This window comes from Aythya fuligula, chromosome 1 (genome assembly GCF_009819795.1).
Source record: "Aythya fuligula isolate bAytFul2 chromosome 1, bAytFul2.pri, whole genome shotgun sequence".
NCBI lineage: Eukaryota > Metazoa > Chordata > Aves > Anseriformes > Anatidae > Aythya > Aythya fuligula.
Window position 1 is genome coordinate 93,558,422 of NC_045559.1, and position 14,111 is coordinate 93,572,532.

Consider the following 14,111-nt stretch of genomic DNA (forward strand, 5'->3'; position numbering starts at 1 on the left):
CCCCTGTCCCACATATAATGGAGATGACCTGAATATGTCCTTGGCACGTGGACTTGTCCTTGGCACATGGACTTGTGAAAGCTGGACATAATACCTGCTCAAGGGGAGTTAATTGTTTGGGCATGAAGCAACAATCTGGAGGCAATGGTTGTGTAATAATCTCCTGAAAATATGTCATTAAAAGTGTTGATTCTGGATACAAATACTTCAAATGCATCTCTGTCCCCAGTGCTGCAATGTTGGATGCAGTGCTTCCAAATTTCGCATTTTTATCTTTCTCCCTAACCCTAAATAACATTCTGAATCTCCCTGTAAGTAATGATATTCCTGGCTCTAATAAATAGCTCTGATTTTTCATTTTTTTGATATCCTGCTTTATGCTTCTTTTTGCTTTATTTTAGAGTCCCAACCCACTACTCACTTTCAGTGTTAAGACACATGACCGGATATACTATATGGTTGCTCCTACGCCAGAAGCCATGAGGATATGGATGGATGTTATTGTTACAGGCGCAGAAGGCTACACCCACTTCATGTTATAACAAAATGGGGCAATAGGGCATACTGCAATAACAGAACATATGAAGTTAGCCATATGTAGTAAAATCTGAAAAGCTGCATAAAATACCAGTGAATATTCTGATATATCCTCCTTATGATGTGCACCCAAAACCTGAGAATGAGAGTTTTATAAATGCATTGAAAGGGGGACTTGTTACTTACTTTAATTGATCTGTATAGAAGCAAAAGAGCTGAAGCTGTTGAGAAAATCATAGGGCTCCAAAATGAATAATCAGGCAACTTAAATTACAACATCTTGATTCAATTATCATTTTGTACAAATTCTCTTATGCAGAGAACGTCTACATAAAGTTTACAAATATGTGTGTTCTCATCAGTATGCAAAAATCCTAGTAATGGAACAAAAAAGTGTAATAGCATATATTTTAATATGCAGCATTTGACATTTATAGATGATTAGGTAACTTTTTAAAACTTTTAGTCAAGTATTTTATAAAAGTATAAATAAAAAGCAGCCCTAAGGTACACACAACTCTTGCCTTAGTAGCTAAGTATTACAACAGAGCCAAAGAGTTATATGACTCCCTTACTGTAATGTTTCAAAGTGTTAGTTGTACTTAACGTTCTGTAAGGAGACAGTGCCAAAACTCTTCATGATTTTTGAAGTAATTAAATTTTACAATATTCTGTGTGTTTAATCACACAGAGACACCAACTGTGTGTTTCAAGTCTGTATTTATGGAGCTCAACAAAAAAGAGAAGGACAGCTTTATAAAGATGGGATTTATCCACAAGGCTATGAAATGGAAACGTGTATTAATTTTGTCAGCGGGAGGACTTTTTTTTTTTTTTTAATCCTCCACGTCAAATAGAATGAGCTGATTCTGGATCCTGCAGCAATTTCCTTTTATGTAGTCAGGTCCCATCTAATGTGGTTCAAATCTTACTTGGTGCCAAGTAAATGCTCTACTGAAACCTCGCAAACTTTGGTCCCCATGAAGCCAGCATCAAAGTATCTACGTATCTAAATTCTTTGAAGCCAAGTTTTCAGCCTAGGAGACTTTTTAAAAACATATCTGTGCAGAATAATGCTGCCAGATAGAATCTGACAAATTGCTAAGAGTTTACACTAAGCAGTGTACGAATAAAAACCGTGAATATATTAAGTAGCAGGGGTTTATGGACTCCTAAAACAATGAAAATATTGAGGGTATGGTGGTCTCCTGTTTTAGAATCAAGAATCTCATCTGAGTCCTTCAGTAATATCGCAAAACCTCAATTATTTAATTGAACTGAACTTCAAGAACATCTCTTATGCTCTGACTTTAAAGAGGTTTTTTTCAGTAATCAAAACTTGTGCCATGTGGCTTGTGTAATAATAAAAAAAAAAAAGCCCATCCGACTCTTTTCTTGATGGAAAGTTAATGGCTTTTGATGGAGCAAATTAAACACTGTAAGCAGAAGAGAAGTATGCTGGCAACATATTTTTGTTATCCTATTTAAACCCTGTATCTGTAACGAATGGAATGAATTCTTCTTTGTGGCTTACACAGGTGATATGGTTACTTTAGCATGCCGTGTCAGTTTTGACTTGAATCACGAAAGAAAGAAGGAAGGGTTGCTGCAAGGTAATTGGTATCATCTGTGCAGATCACAGCTTGTAATCTAATGATTTAAAACACTATCAGAAATGAACTGCTTTGTTTTATATAATATTTTTTTCCCTGATGTATCTTGATTTTAATTCTAAGTATGGTTATAAAGGTTTTCTAATCATGATTTTTGTATCCTGCATGATGCGATGAAGGCATTTCAATAAACGTTTTTAAAAATACACTTGTTTTAAACAGTCACTCAATTCTTCACGGTGGTGTGTTTCTGCTTGTCTTGTGTAAGCTTGTACAAGAAATTTTGTGCTTTAAAAATCTACATGTTCCACGTATGTCCCCACAGAAGAGCCATGGAACATAAAACTCCTAGGTGGCAGTGAAGTTACCAGTGTGGTGTACACATATGTATTACATGCATACATACTTGCGTAACACTTTCCCCATTTTTTTGATCCTTCCAAGAACGTATCACCAGCCCTGGCTGTCGCATTTATTTAGATACTACGAGGCAAGAATTGCTCAGGGGCCTCCCTCTTCACCTAATATTTGTCTCGGGCGTGACTCGAGGGCAGGAGCCACCACCCCCCCATGGCAGCCCGGCGCGTTTTGCCTCCTCCCCTGCCCGGGGGCCCGATCCTTCTCTAGGATGGGCAGCTGCTACCCGAGCCCACCCAGTGTCGGCGCAGGAGAGCCGGGGGCCTCGCACCGCCCTGCCCAGCCGTGCCTCCGTGCCGGGCGGCCCCATTCCGCCCCGCCGAGGCTGCCAGGAGCCGCGGGCCCCTCACGCAGCCGCCATTTGCTGCCCGCCGCCGCATGCGCGCTCCTGCGCCATGGCGGCCATGGGCGCGGCGCGGGGGCTGCGGGGGGCCGGCGGCTGGTGGCAGCCGCTGCGGGCGGCCCCGGGGCTCGCTGGTAAGGCAACAGCCCCCGGGCAGCCCCGCTGGCCGAGGCCCCGGGCGGGCAGGGAGGCGGGAGGGCCGGGGGCTGCCTCGTCGTGGCGGCGCGGGGGGTGCGCCGAGGGACGGGCGAGCGCTGCCTCCCCCGAGATGGGGAGCAAGTGGGGCAAAGCGCGCTGGGGGCAGCCGGCAGCCCCTGCCCCGCGGAGCTGCCGCCACCCGCTGCTGCTCCGGCCCTGCCTGGAGCCTGCCCCAGCGTTTGGGGGGATTTACTGGGCTTTGATGTGTGGCTGTGCTGTCAGTCGTGGTTTGTGCGGGGCGTTACTCAATTAAAACTGCAGGGATTTTGGAAGGAAGAGGGTTTTGTAGCATCAGGCAAGCGTCCTGTGCCCTCCTCCAGCGGACTTCTGCTGTCCGTACATGGCTTTTGGTACTAGATACCACCACGCACCCTCCACAAGTGCTCCCCTGCTCTTCCCGAGGTCTTTCACTGAAATCAGGAGGAGAAATTACTGGATATATAACTGAAATTACTTCATTTATTGATGGCTTCGACTCTAAAGAGTGCGGCCCCAGTGAAGTAGCTCTCTCCAGTGGGCTGGTTGAGAAGGTTGCTGTAGGTTTTTGGATTATTTGCATTAGCATTACTGCCGATGCACTTAGAGTAATTTGCCAAGTGCAGGAGACTAGTTCACGAGATAGTTTGGACAGCAGCTGTGTTTGTAGCTCGGTTTAAACCCTGCCCATTGTCAATTTGAGGACACCTCCAGAGTGCTGCAGGATGCAGGCCTGTTGTACCTAATCACTTTCAAGATGGTTATCAAGGCTTAAGGGAGAGAGCAATACTCCTAACCCTTTTTTTCTATCAAATGTAGCAATTCTGGGTGTACCTCTTACTGACAGGTGAAGAAGTGACTGATGTACTTACAGAAACACATGCAAACCAGAGATGGTAGGGTGAATGCATCTAAATAAATATACTTCAATTGTGGTGTTTATTCCCCTTCATAATAATCGGTGTGTTGGTAGAATAAAGAACTGTCCCATCTTTTCATTAGAGATTTAGTGGTTTTAATCTCTAGTTCAAATGGGATAACTTCTGTTAGAGTAGAACACCAAACGCTCTCTGTATTCCGTGTCTTTTCTGCACGTACCTTTACTCATGCATGTGCAAAGGAGAAAAAAAAAAAAAAACAACAAAACAACAACAGCTTGAAAATAATCTCTTTGATAGTGAGAGAAAGCAGCAGAACAGTGAAGTGGTGTGATGCTGCCAAGGCCTGTTTTTGCAGTGTTTCACCCAGTGGTTATACCACCAGGAAGGCCTGTTGTACTGTGCAGACTCTGTACCCCACTGCTGATTAGCAGCGTTCAAGAGCCAGGCCTCTTCTAACCTAAGAATTAAGAGTGTCAAAGTCTTACCAGAAGTCTAGACCAAGCTTTCAGTTTAAGAAATTAATCTTGCTGAGTGGGATAATAGAGTGGATTAATTCCTCTTAACACCTCTCTGTAAACCACTTACCTTCACCCACAGTAGAGATACAACTTACTGCTAAGATTAGACTAAATACTATAGCAGTCACTGAGATTCAGCATCCTGTTCTTTTGGTAGTGTTTCCTTTGTTAATCTCTTTTCCTTGGTGGAAACTATATTTTTGGATGGTTATTAATGTGAATAACAGCCCAACCTAGTGTTTTCTTTCCAAATATGTCTGGTTTGTTATCTTGAACCAAAACAAAGCAATTTTAAGTTCCCAGTACACCGATGAGAAAAATGCTTATTATTATGGGTCTAATAATATGTCACAGGTCACTTTGACAGAAGTTGAACTAAATGATCTTGCATTTTATTAAATATTTCCAAAATATTAGGTTCTCAAAGTGGTATTTCATTCTGGATAACTGTAGAACAATCTGAATACTGGTATAATTTATTCCCTCCAGCAAGAATGAACAAATCCACATGACGGGATATCTGTGCCTCTTTAGGAGATATTTAAGAAAATCATAGATCTATAGTCGTCCACCCTTTTTCCTTATGGGGTGTGTTTGTATTATTCTGTATTTACATACATTTAAATACATTACATACATTAAAACATACTTTTTTTTTTAACTGTCTGTGTTTCTTGTCTAAGGAAAAGACTGCTGTTTAGATGGCAGTGTTAAGTAACTTGACTTGGAGCTTATCACCCTGTTTATTTTCAGTGTTACTAGCAATAATCTTTTAGCTTTGGCAGAAATGACTGTGGATAGTATGATGAGAAAGGTTGCATATTATTTGGTTCTGAACTAAGCTAATGGTTTTTTTATGTTCTTCACCTTGGAAAAGGTAAAATCAGAAGCTTCTTTCCAAATTCCCACTTTGGGATTTCCCCGCTGTATGGCTCCTTCATAGGTCTAGTGGGTCTGGGGTTTTGATGCAGTTGAAGTTTTGACCTGCAATTTCAATTTTAATGAAAATTTGACATCTTGTACTTGGAAACTTACCATCACACACAGTCCCTTGGGTACAAAATTAATCTTTTTGAAATTTGCTCTTGAAAAACAACAACAAAAAAAAAAAAGGAAAAAAAAAAAAGTTTAAGTGGATGAGAAAGCTGTGATTTCACGTGAGATGAGGAAATATTCAAGATGGGACAAATGAAGTAAAGCAAATCTTAGCATTTGTCTTCTGTCGGCCTCTTTGCTAATTGCTGAGTGGACTCCTTGCATGGTTGGCTTTAGTACTGAGCAACCTCAAGTCATTAAGTTATAGTCATTGAAAAGTGTAGGAGGCACTTTTATTTTTCTTTCCTCTTGAGCCTAAGCATCTTAATTTCACATGATATGTACGCAGTTCCTGAATTCTAATTTTATAATATGTTAGCATTTCTGTCAGCGTTATCTTGACAATTATACTAAAATAAATGTTTTTATTAGTTTGCAGGCAGAGGTCATCAGTCAGCTTTTTGACTCGACCAGATCGACCAAATCTAGCTTATCATAGACTAAAAGGCAGGAATCCAGGGGTTATTTTCCTTCCAGGCTTTAATTCCAATATGAACGGTCAGAAAGCAACTGCCCTTGAGGATTTCTGCAGCTCTCTAGGTCATGCCTTCGTCAGGTACATTAAAGTGTTGTTCTTGAGGAAATGAAACAACTGTCATAGGTTGGGAGAGGGGGGGTTAACAAAGACATGTAGACTTTGGTGTTTGGGTTGGAATGCCAACCCCAAATGGAATGGAACCCCAAATTCTTTCTTTCTAAACTATAAAGCATGCTTATTAATTACCAAATATTACTAAGCTGTCCAGTGCCTTGAGTGGCTGTAGAGGAACACAGATGTGCTTGCTGATACTCTGCTTAGATAGATTAGGTTGCATGCTAAGCTTCATAAGTCTTGCCAATTTGATACAGCATTGGGAAGAGATTTTATACTTCATAATTGAAGTATGGTGCTTTTTGGCTTACAGAGAACTTAACCAAATTCATAGTCTGGGAAATATCCTGGTAAATTTGGATATTGTTACATGAAATGTTCTCCTCGTTGCATAGGTGTATCTAAACCTCTTTTCATGTGGTTTCTGGTGATATTTAGTGATATTCAGGACCAAGAAGGAAAATAGTCAATGCAGCATGTTGTCCTCTGTGTAATTTTTATTAAACAATACTGTTCAGTTTTAGCCTCTGTGTTGCTGTAGGCAGTACTACGACTTTCATTTTGATGCTTACTTTTTCAGATTTGATTATACAGGATGTGGAAGTTCAGATGGTAACTTTGAGGAGTGTACAATTGGAAAATGGAAAAAAGATGTTCTGTCTATACTGGATGAACTTACAGATGGACCACAGGTTATATATATATATTTTTAAATATAAAATATTTTAGTACCTTGAGATAGAATGTTGTATAATCAAAAATAGGCTATAGTAGATCCAGGGAAGAGTAGCATCTCTTTAACAGCTTCCAGCTGGTCACTTTCAAGCTGATCCATGTTCATCGGGCCTCTTTTGCAAACAGGTTGATGACAGCATTGTGGGAAGGTGGGTTGGCAGGACCTCACGGAGGCTGGGTGTTGAAGCGGGGCTGTCACTGGCAGTGGGTTACGTCAGTCCTGGCTTTATCCCAAGAGGTTTGGGAAGGGTTTGTGGCGAAGATTCCAACTAACAGGCAGCAAGGATCCGTTCCTGTGCTGCGCAGCTCTCCTCGTGGAAAAGCCTGGCTTTGTCCCAGTGCTGATGTATTAACTGAAGGATTTACAGGACTGTTAAAAGTTAAGATACTCTATGTGATAAAATACCTTAAAATATCAGCAAACGCAGCATTTGTCTTCTTCAGTTATTTCAGAAATGATTGTGAGAAACCTAACAACCTGGGAAAACCTGTTATTATGTTTAAAAGCATTTTGTTCATAAATTGCTTCTGTTGACTTCTGTCACTGCACTGAACCTTTATGATGTGCCTTTATTTTAAGAAAGCACCTAAGTATGCTTGTGATACTGAATTGTTTCAACTCTCATTTCGTTTACAGTGTTTCAGTCTCAGAGAGCAATAACCAGCCATGTCAAACAAAAAGAATAGTAAAATTCCAGATTCTGTGGTGCTTACTCAGGCAAAATTTCCACTGGAGGTGACAGCAGTTCTGCCTGGGTAAGGACAGCAGGATTATACCCAAAGGTTTAAGTAGTTAAACAAGATGAAAACTGATGTTTTGTAAAAGGGGGATAAAGAAGGCTTTTTCCTATAAAATAACATCTTATTTTTTCTCTCTTAAGATTCTGGTGGGCTCCAGCCTAGGTGGATGGCTGATGCTTCATGCTGCAATAGCACGCCCAAATAAAGTAGCTGCTCTAGTTGGAGTAGCCGTAGCAGCAGACCATCTTGTAACAACCTTTAAGAGGCTTCCCATTGAGGTAAAGCTGATGGTTGTATTTTGTGCAATCTAAAAATCGGTCAAACATTTAAGAAATTCTGTTGTTCAAGCTGTACACTTATTGCAGTATTCCAGTATTTTGTGTTTGTACTGGAGGTAAGTTGTAAATTTACATTAATTGAAGTGTCTGCAAAATACAGGGATTCTAGTATGGAGCTGGTGTGAATACTACCTAGCATGTGATTATGTTACCGGGGTATATAAGGCATGAAGTCAGATCCGTGTTGTTCCACAGTCTGTTAGATTTCAGTGTTAGAATATCTTTATTTGTTTTAAAATGGGTTTGAATCCTCTTCAGCTTACATTCAGTGAGATGAATAGGTTTGTGCTTTCAAGGAGGAAGGTTTAAGTGAGTTTAGAACAGAAATAAATTGAGGAACTCTGAAAGCTCTTGACGTGTTTTGTATACTTCTCTCTTTTTTTTTTTTATTTTTTATTTTTGTAGGCACAAAAAGAAATAGAAGAAAAAGGTGAATGGAAGTTTCCAACAAAGTATAATGAGGAAGGATATTACTCTGTGACATATGACTTCATTCAGGAAGCAGAAAATCACTGTTTGTTGAATAGTCCCATTCCTGTAATGTGTCCTGTCCGGCTCATTCACGGCATGAAGGATAGTGATGTCCCCTGGCAGATCTCTATGCAAGTCGCTGATCGCATCCTGAGCAAAGACGTGGATGTCATCCTCCGCAAAACTGGCCAGCATCGAATGAGCGAGAAGGATGATACCAAACTTCTTGTGAATACTGTTGATGATTTAATTGACAAGTTGTCGACACTAGTATAAGCTGCAGAGTAGCATAAAGACACAAACTCTACACCTGACTCTTTTCCATAAGTAGCAAAAAACCCTGTTCGTAACGAGATGATGCTAGGGCTGTGACAATCACAGTAGGAACTGAGCTTTACCTGCTGTTTGCTTACCTCTGTTTTGTAAATACAGGTGTTTTATTAATGCTGCTTTTGCACAGATAGTCCAAAGTGTGAGGAAGTGCTGCTGTTGGGTTCAGAACCTCTACTTTACCACTTGAACCTTTTTTCACAGATTTCTTACCCTTTTATACTGAAATGCTCATTCATTTTTTGTTGCTACTGGTCTGTACAATACAGCTTCGGTTTCCCATGTCTGATACCTTTTCACTACTGTCCTTTTGCTGTAGGTTTCTTGTGTTTTGTCTGAAACCATCTGTGTGAGGCAAAACACAAGTGTTTGCTAAAGCTATCGTTAGTAGAAATAGCAAACATGAAGCATAGCAAACAGATTTCCAATAAATTATTATACTGTTCTTAAATAGTGTTAAAATTGTAAAAAGGCACGCCCTGATTGTGGTTTTGGGGTACTATATAAGGAATAAATTTATTTTGGATTACTTTAGAGTTTGGATTACTTTACAGTGCATAGACAGGAATCCCATAGTTAGTGTTTTAAGAGTCTAAGAAAACACAGGGCCTCAAAGTACAGGTAGAACTCAAATATGCTCATCAGCAGTGTTTATGTCCTCTTCTGCAGGATTTTTGTAATACTTAATTTGTGGGACTAATGCTAAAGGAATAATATGTTCTTTTGGTGTAAAGTCAAGTGAAATTGGATCACTATAATAAGTCATTTACTCCTTCAGTAACTTCTCAAAAGTGGGGTGTACAGGACCATAGGTTGTCACTGCCTCTTTCCTGTGACCTCTGAGGACTGAAGTTATTAGGAACAGTGTATACCTGAGTTGAAAGCTTGAGGAGCACAGTTGCAAGCCTGAGCATCTTGCAGCTGAAACTTGATAGTTGGATAACTCCTTTAACATAAATCACTTTGGATTAAATAGTATACAGATAGAATTGCAAATGTGATGATTAGCTGTTTTTGTCCAAAAGTACGGTGTCATTCATACCTTAGAAAGAGAGTAAGGAGCTTACATAGATGAGAAATTGGAATTTGTTCAGGCTGGCTTTTAGGTGAAACATCAGTCAAAAGTATTTAGTAGTTTCTGGCTTTGCTATTTTAAGTAGGAAGTGACAGCAATATTGCTACTTTATAAGGCTATGGCTCCCACAGACAAGGTATTTCTACAGGGTTTGTATTTTTCAATGTTATTATTGGCAGCAGAAGTACACTGCATTTGATGGGGTACTAAAAAAAAAAACCACCACCTGAATTTCAGATGACTTCCTATGACTTCCTATTTAGGCTTCAACACCGAAAAAAAACCAAGAAGCTGTGATGTCACTAATGATAATAATAATTCCAATGTAACAATTCCCTAACTTAGGTTATCTAGCTCAGGTTGCTTGACTGAGGAATTATAACATTCCATGAAAATTTGTTTCCAAGTATTTCTGAGAGGACTAGACCTTTTTTCTGCCTGTATGTATATACAGTTCACAACTTTCTTAAACTTTGAAGCTTTAAAACCTCTTGAAGACATCCTTCAAAAATGATTAAATAATTAAATAAAATAACTTAAGCAAATTGCTCAGCAGCTTCCATTCCTGAAGATTGAGTTATATTTATATGTAGTCATTCGACTGTTGCTTATAATAAAATCTGAAAAGTAAATTTTTGTAAGTTTTAAAGACACAGGTAAATCAGAATTAGTTTATTCCAAAATTTTCTGTTCCTAGCTTTCCTATGACATTTTTTAAAATTAATTTCTCTCACATCTCTTGGATGGTTTTGTCTCTAGGTATTAAGAAGTTGAAAAAAGTGGGATGCAGTAATTCAGGAATAAATGCTATCAAGTAAGGCCTAAAGTTACCAGTTGTGATAGATGTATTTTTGTTCACATTTACTTTAAAAAAAAAACTTAGTAAATGAAAAGTTACTTTTTTTTTTTTTTTTAAATTGGTAAAGTTATCTGTAGTAGTTCAGACAGAGAAAGGTCTTTGTATGTCTGCATAATTTGGCACTATGTAACTTTCTTGGAATAATTGCATTGTAATCTTTCAAAGCTTCACTTTAGCATTTATTAAATAATTCATATTTCATGGGTGAGGCCTTTCTGTTGGCAGTGCCTTGGAGTAAGATAGCTGAAAATGAAGTGGAGTAGTTGTGTGAGGGGTTTGGAGCTGTAGTGATTTTTTTTTTTCTTTTTGTTGTTTTTGTTCTGCTGTAACAGCATTTAGGTTGGGAAAAGCAGCCTAAATTGACACAATTGTTGAGGATACAAAACTAAAGCTCAAACCTCTGATTCTGTGATTCTTACCAAAGCTTAATCATAGGTGGTTTGGTTTGGTTTGGTTGTGCTAGTTATATTGTAGATCTTTGTTTTCCTTACTTCTCCACTTTCTAAATGGAGATGAGTGATAACATTTACATGACAGTTACAGCCAAATTTTGTTACATATAGCATAAATGCAAAGGCTGATTATACTTTCTTAATGACGACAGTATTTGAGGTGGTATATTGAGATTCAGTGAGTGATCGTGCCCTTCTTTGTGCTCAGTACTTAATACATTCAATATCTGATCCAAATGCTGGCGGTTTCCAGTGTGAACATGAGGAAAATGGCTGTGCCTACAATGAGAAGTTCCCCTAGAACTACTAGGCAAATTGACAGGAAGAAATATGTCTGTGTAAGGCCTACCTTGAAGCCACCTCTTCATATTTACAAAGTATTGGTACCTGAGTTGCAAGCACAGCATTTTCCTCATGTTCATGCTGGGTACTGCCAGCATTTTGGTCACTGCCAACTTGTGCTCAAATGCCTGTAAGAATAGATAGATGATAACCAGTGTGCTCCAACACGTTCTCTGTTTCTGTGCTGATGTTGCCAAAGCTGTTCTGCTAATTGCAATAACAGAATGGCTGAAGAAAACTGGTGTTATGGCACAGCTGTCCTGCTTTAGCACTCCTGAAACCACAAGGTTTCACATCCTACTTGTGACCAGCTCTTGACCTATCAGGAAGTCTTAACAGTCTTGGGTAAAGTAATATTCACAGGTTAGAGTGTTGTTCTGATCTTGTGTGGTACCATGTTTGTCTCCCAAGTTACTGCCTGAGGCATCTCCTTCATTTTTGTCATTAGATGCCTGCATAGTGAATTCTTTTCAATGTTAGTCATGTTTAAGAATAAGTATGTCTCTCTTTTGTGGAAACACTGTATTAAATTTGGGTGTTATATATTTGGAAAGTTTTGCATAGTGCAAATTATTAGGAGACTTTGAAATGAATTATGTTCTGGGTTTATTGGTTGTGTTTTTAATGGACATCTGATTTTCTGCCACATACAAAGGGTATTTTATGAATATGTAACATGTATTTCCTCGGCAATAATCTGCGTTTGCACAGAATGACTAGAGTCCAAATTTTCCAATATAAGCAATTCTACCTTGTGGTGCTTGGGGGTGTGGTTTTCTCTGCGTACCTTAATCTATAGTTCTTAATCATTTTCATGAATGCGCTAAGCTTAAGTTCTTAGCACTTTCATGGTCTTGCACTTTTGGTAAGTCTGAAAATGACTTCTGGGCTCACCTGTCACTGAGTGTCGTAGGGACATGTTGGGACTGACACTCTCACGGCATGTGGAAGCTCTAGACACTAACTGAGCAGCTCACCTGCTTCTGTTGTTGGTTTTGATCAAACAATACTAGTTGAGTAAGCACCTGGAGGTATTTTTCTTACATGCAAAGCTCAAACTCCTGCCATGGAGTTAATTATAGTCATTCAAGTTTCATGAGTAAATAACCAGTCCTTTGCAGTTAGGCACAGAAGCTTGGTTACCCTATAATACCAAAGATGCAAATGATATATTTAATTAAAAAAAAAAAAAAAAAAGCAGTATCAGCTGACTTCAACTGTCCCTGGACTTTAGCCCTTAGCACCGTTTTTTGTTTTTTTTCAGATCTGTTGCAAAATCTGTGAAACTACTTGAAAGTTGTCAAACAAAGTTTTATTTTGCCTTCTAAAGGGAAGAAAATAGGCGTTCTTTTGCATGTATTTGGAATCAAACTGCAATAGACCGGTATGCATTGAAAGAGTCTATAAAGCTTATTAAACTAATTTCCTAATAAGCAAGTGCTCTTGGTCTCTATACGTTGAGCTGTGCTAATGCAACTTACGTTGCATGTATATTTGTCTTATCATGTATTTGGCTTGTTCTGTCTTACTTCATTTCTTTTTGTAGTGCAACACAGCTTTTTTTTTTCTTTTTTTTCTTTTATTTTTCTGTTATGTGTGTGAATTAAATGGTAACGTGTTCTGTGTAGTTTCAGTTGAGGCAGTTTATCTTCTCTTGCATCAACCCTGAATATCAACAAAGCGATGCTCACAAAAAATCCTAGCTGGGTAGGCCTCGGAGGAACTGCCTCCTGCTGTTTCATTTTTATGTTAATTTTGATTACATGCTTTCTCCTGGACACAATTACTCAATGGAGCGAAGAGATTTATGGTACCCTGCTTTTCTTAGCAAATAAAAATGTGCTAGAAAGAAACTTTCAACTAGCGATGTCTGCAGCTGCTCAAACATTTTCAGTGCTCTAGTCAGACTGCAATACCCTGTTAAAAGGTTTTCTGAACCAGTGCAAGAGTGGAAGAAAGAAAAGCCATAAGAATAGTAGGATTTGAACTTGATTTTTAAGTGTTAGTTGTGCTGTTAGAAAGAGGCACCCTTAAGAATTATATATAAAAAAAAATAATAAGGTTAAAGCTATGTGTTTAAAGATAACGGTGTCCCTGTAAAGAAAAGAGGATTGTGTGTTTGAACTGTCTCTAAGATAAGCAGTCTCTGCTTTGGGCTGATCTACACATTTGGTCAGATGTGTAAGTATGTAGAATTTCACTAAAGCTTGGTGAAAATTCAACAGCTGTAATGGACATGTACACAAATGCTAAAAATCAGAGTGTGATCTCCTTGTTCTGCCTTTGTTCTCAAGCCCAGCTCCGACAGCTAAGGTGGAGGGAACTCGCTATTCTGCCTGACAGCAGGCAGGTTGCCACCTACATTGCTTTAATGCCACTGCATTTGCTGGGGGAAGAGATTAATGGCTGGAAAGAGACGGAGATGAAGGACAAAAATATACTGCTCTCAGATTTACTGCTCCTAGGGCAGTTCCTATAGCACAGGTTTACTTTGCTGCTGTAGGACCTCATCTCTTCACAGTATGTTTGCCTACAACAAGAATGTTAGTTATAGCCTTGGACGTGTTAGGCATAAATCTAAATTACAGGACCTATTAC

At 39.2% G+C, this 14,111-nt stretch overlaps 2 protein-coding genes across 8 annotated transcripts in view; both read left to right on the plus strand.

Annotated features, from left to right (window-relative positions):
* Window positions 1-2,334, plus strand: part of PHLDB2 (pleckstrin homology like domain family B member 2) — a 63,297-nt gene extending 60,963 nt beyond the window's left edge. For all 7 annotated transcript variants that reach the window (XM_032181267.1, XM_032181304.1, XM_032181326.1 and 4 more), the window contains one exon: window positions 402-2,334. In XM_032181267.1, coding sequence (XP_032037158.1) covers window positions 402-542 — 141 coding nt within the window. In that variant the 3' untranslated portion in view covers window positions 543-2,334. The remainder of the gene's footprint in view (window positions 1-401) is intronic.
* Window positions 2,335-2,962: 628 nt separating this feature from the next.
* Window positions 2,963-10,143, plus strand: ABHD10 (abhydrolase domain containing 10, depalmitoylase). The gene is made up of 5 exons (XM_032194197.1): window positions 2,963-3,044; window positions 5,951-6,134; window positions 6,751-6,862; window positions 7,787-7,924; window positions 8,390-10,143. Exons 1-5 carry the CDS (start codon window positions 2,963-2,965, stop codon window positions 8,729-8,731), a joined length of 858 nt encoding a protein of 285 aa, XP_032050088.1. The 3' UTR covers window positions 8,732-10,143.
* The last annotated feature ends 3,968 nt before the right edge of the window (window positions 10,144-14,111 follow it).

Excerpts from the sequence above, each read along its gene's own strand:
- ABHD10 (XM_032194197.1), top strand. The coding sequence starts at position 2,963 with ATGGCGGCCATGGGCGCGGCGCGGGGGCTGCGGGGGGCCGGCGGCTGG. Across the intron at positions 6,135-6,750 it reads CTAGGTCATGCCTTCGTCAG|ATTTGATTATACAGGATGTG; the intron begins GTACATTAAAGT and ends TTACTTTTTCAG. Across the intron at positions 6,863-7,786 it reads AACTTACAGATGGACCACAG|ATTCTGGTGGGCTCCAGCCT; the intron begins GTTATATATATA and ends TTCTCTCTTAAG.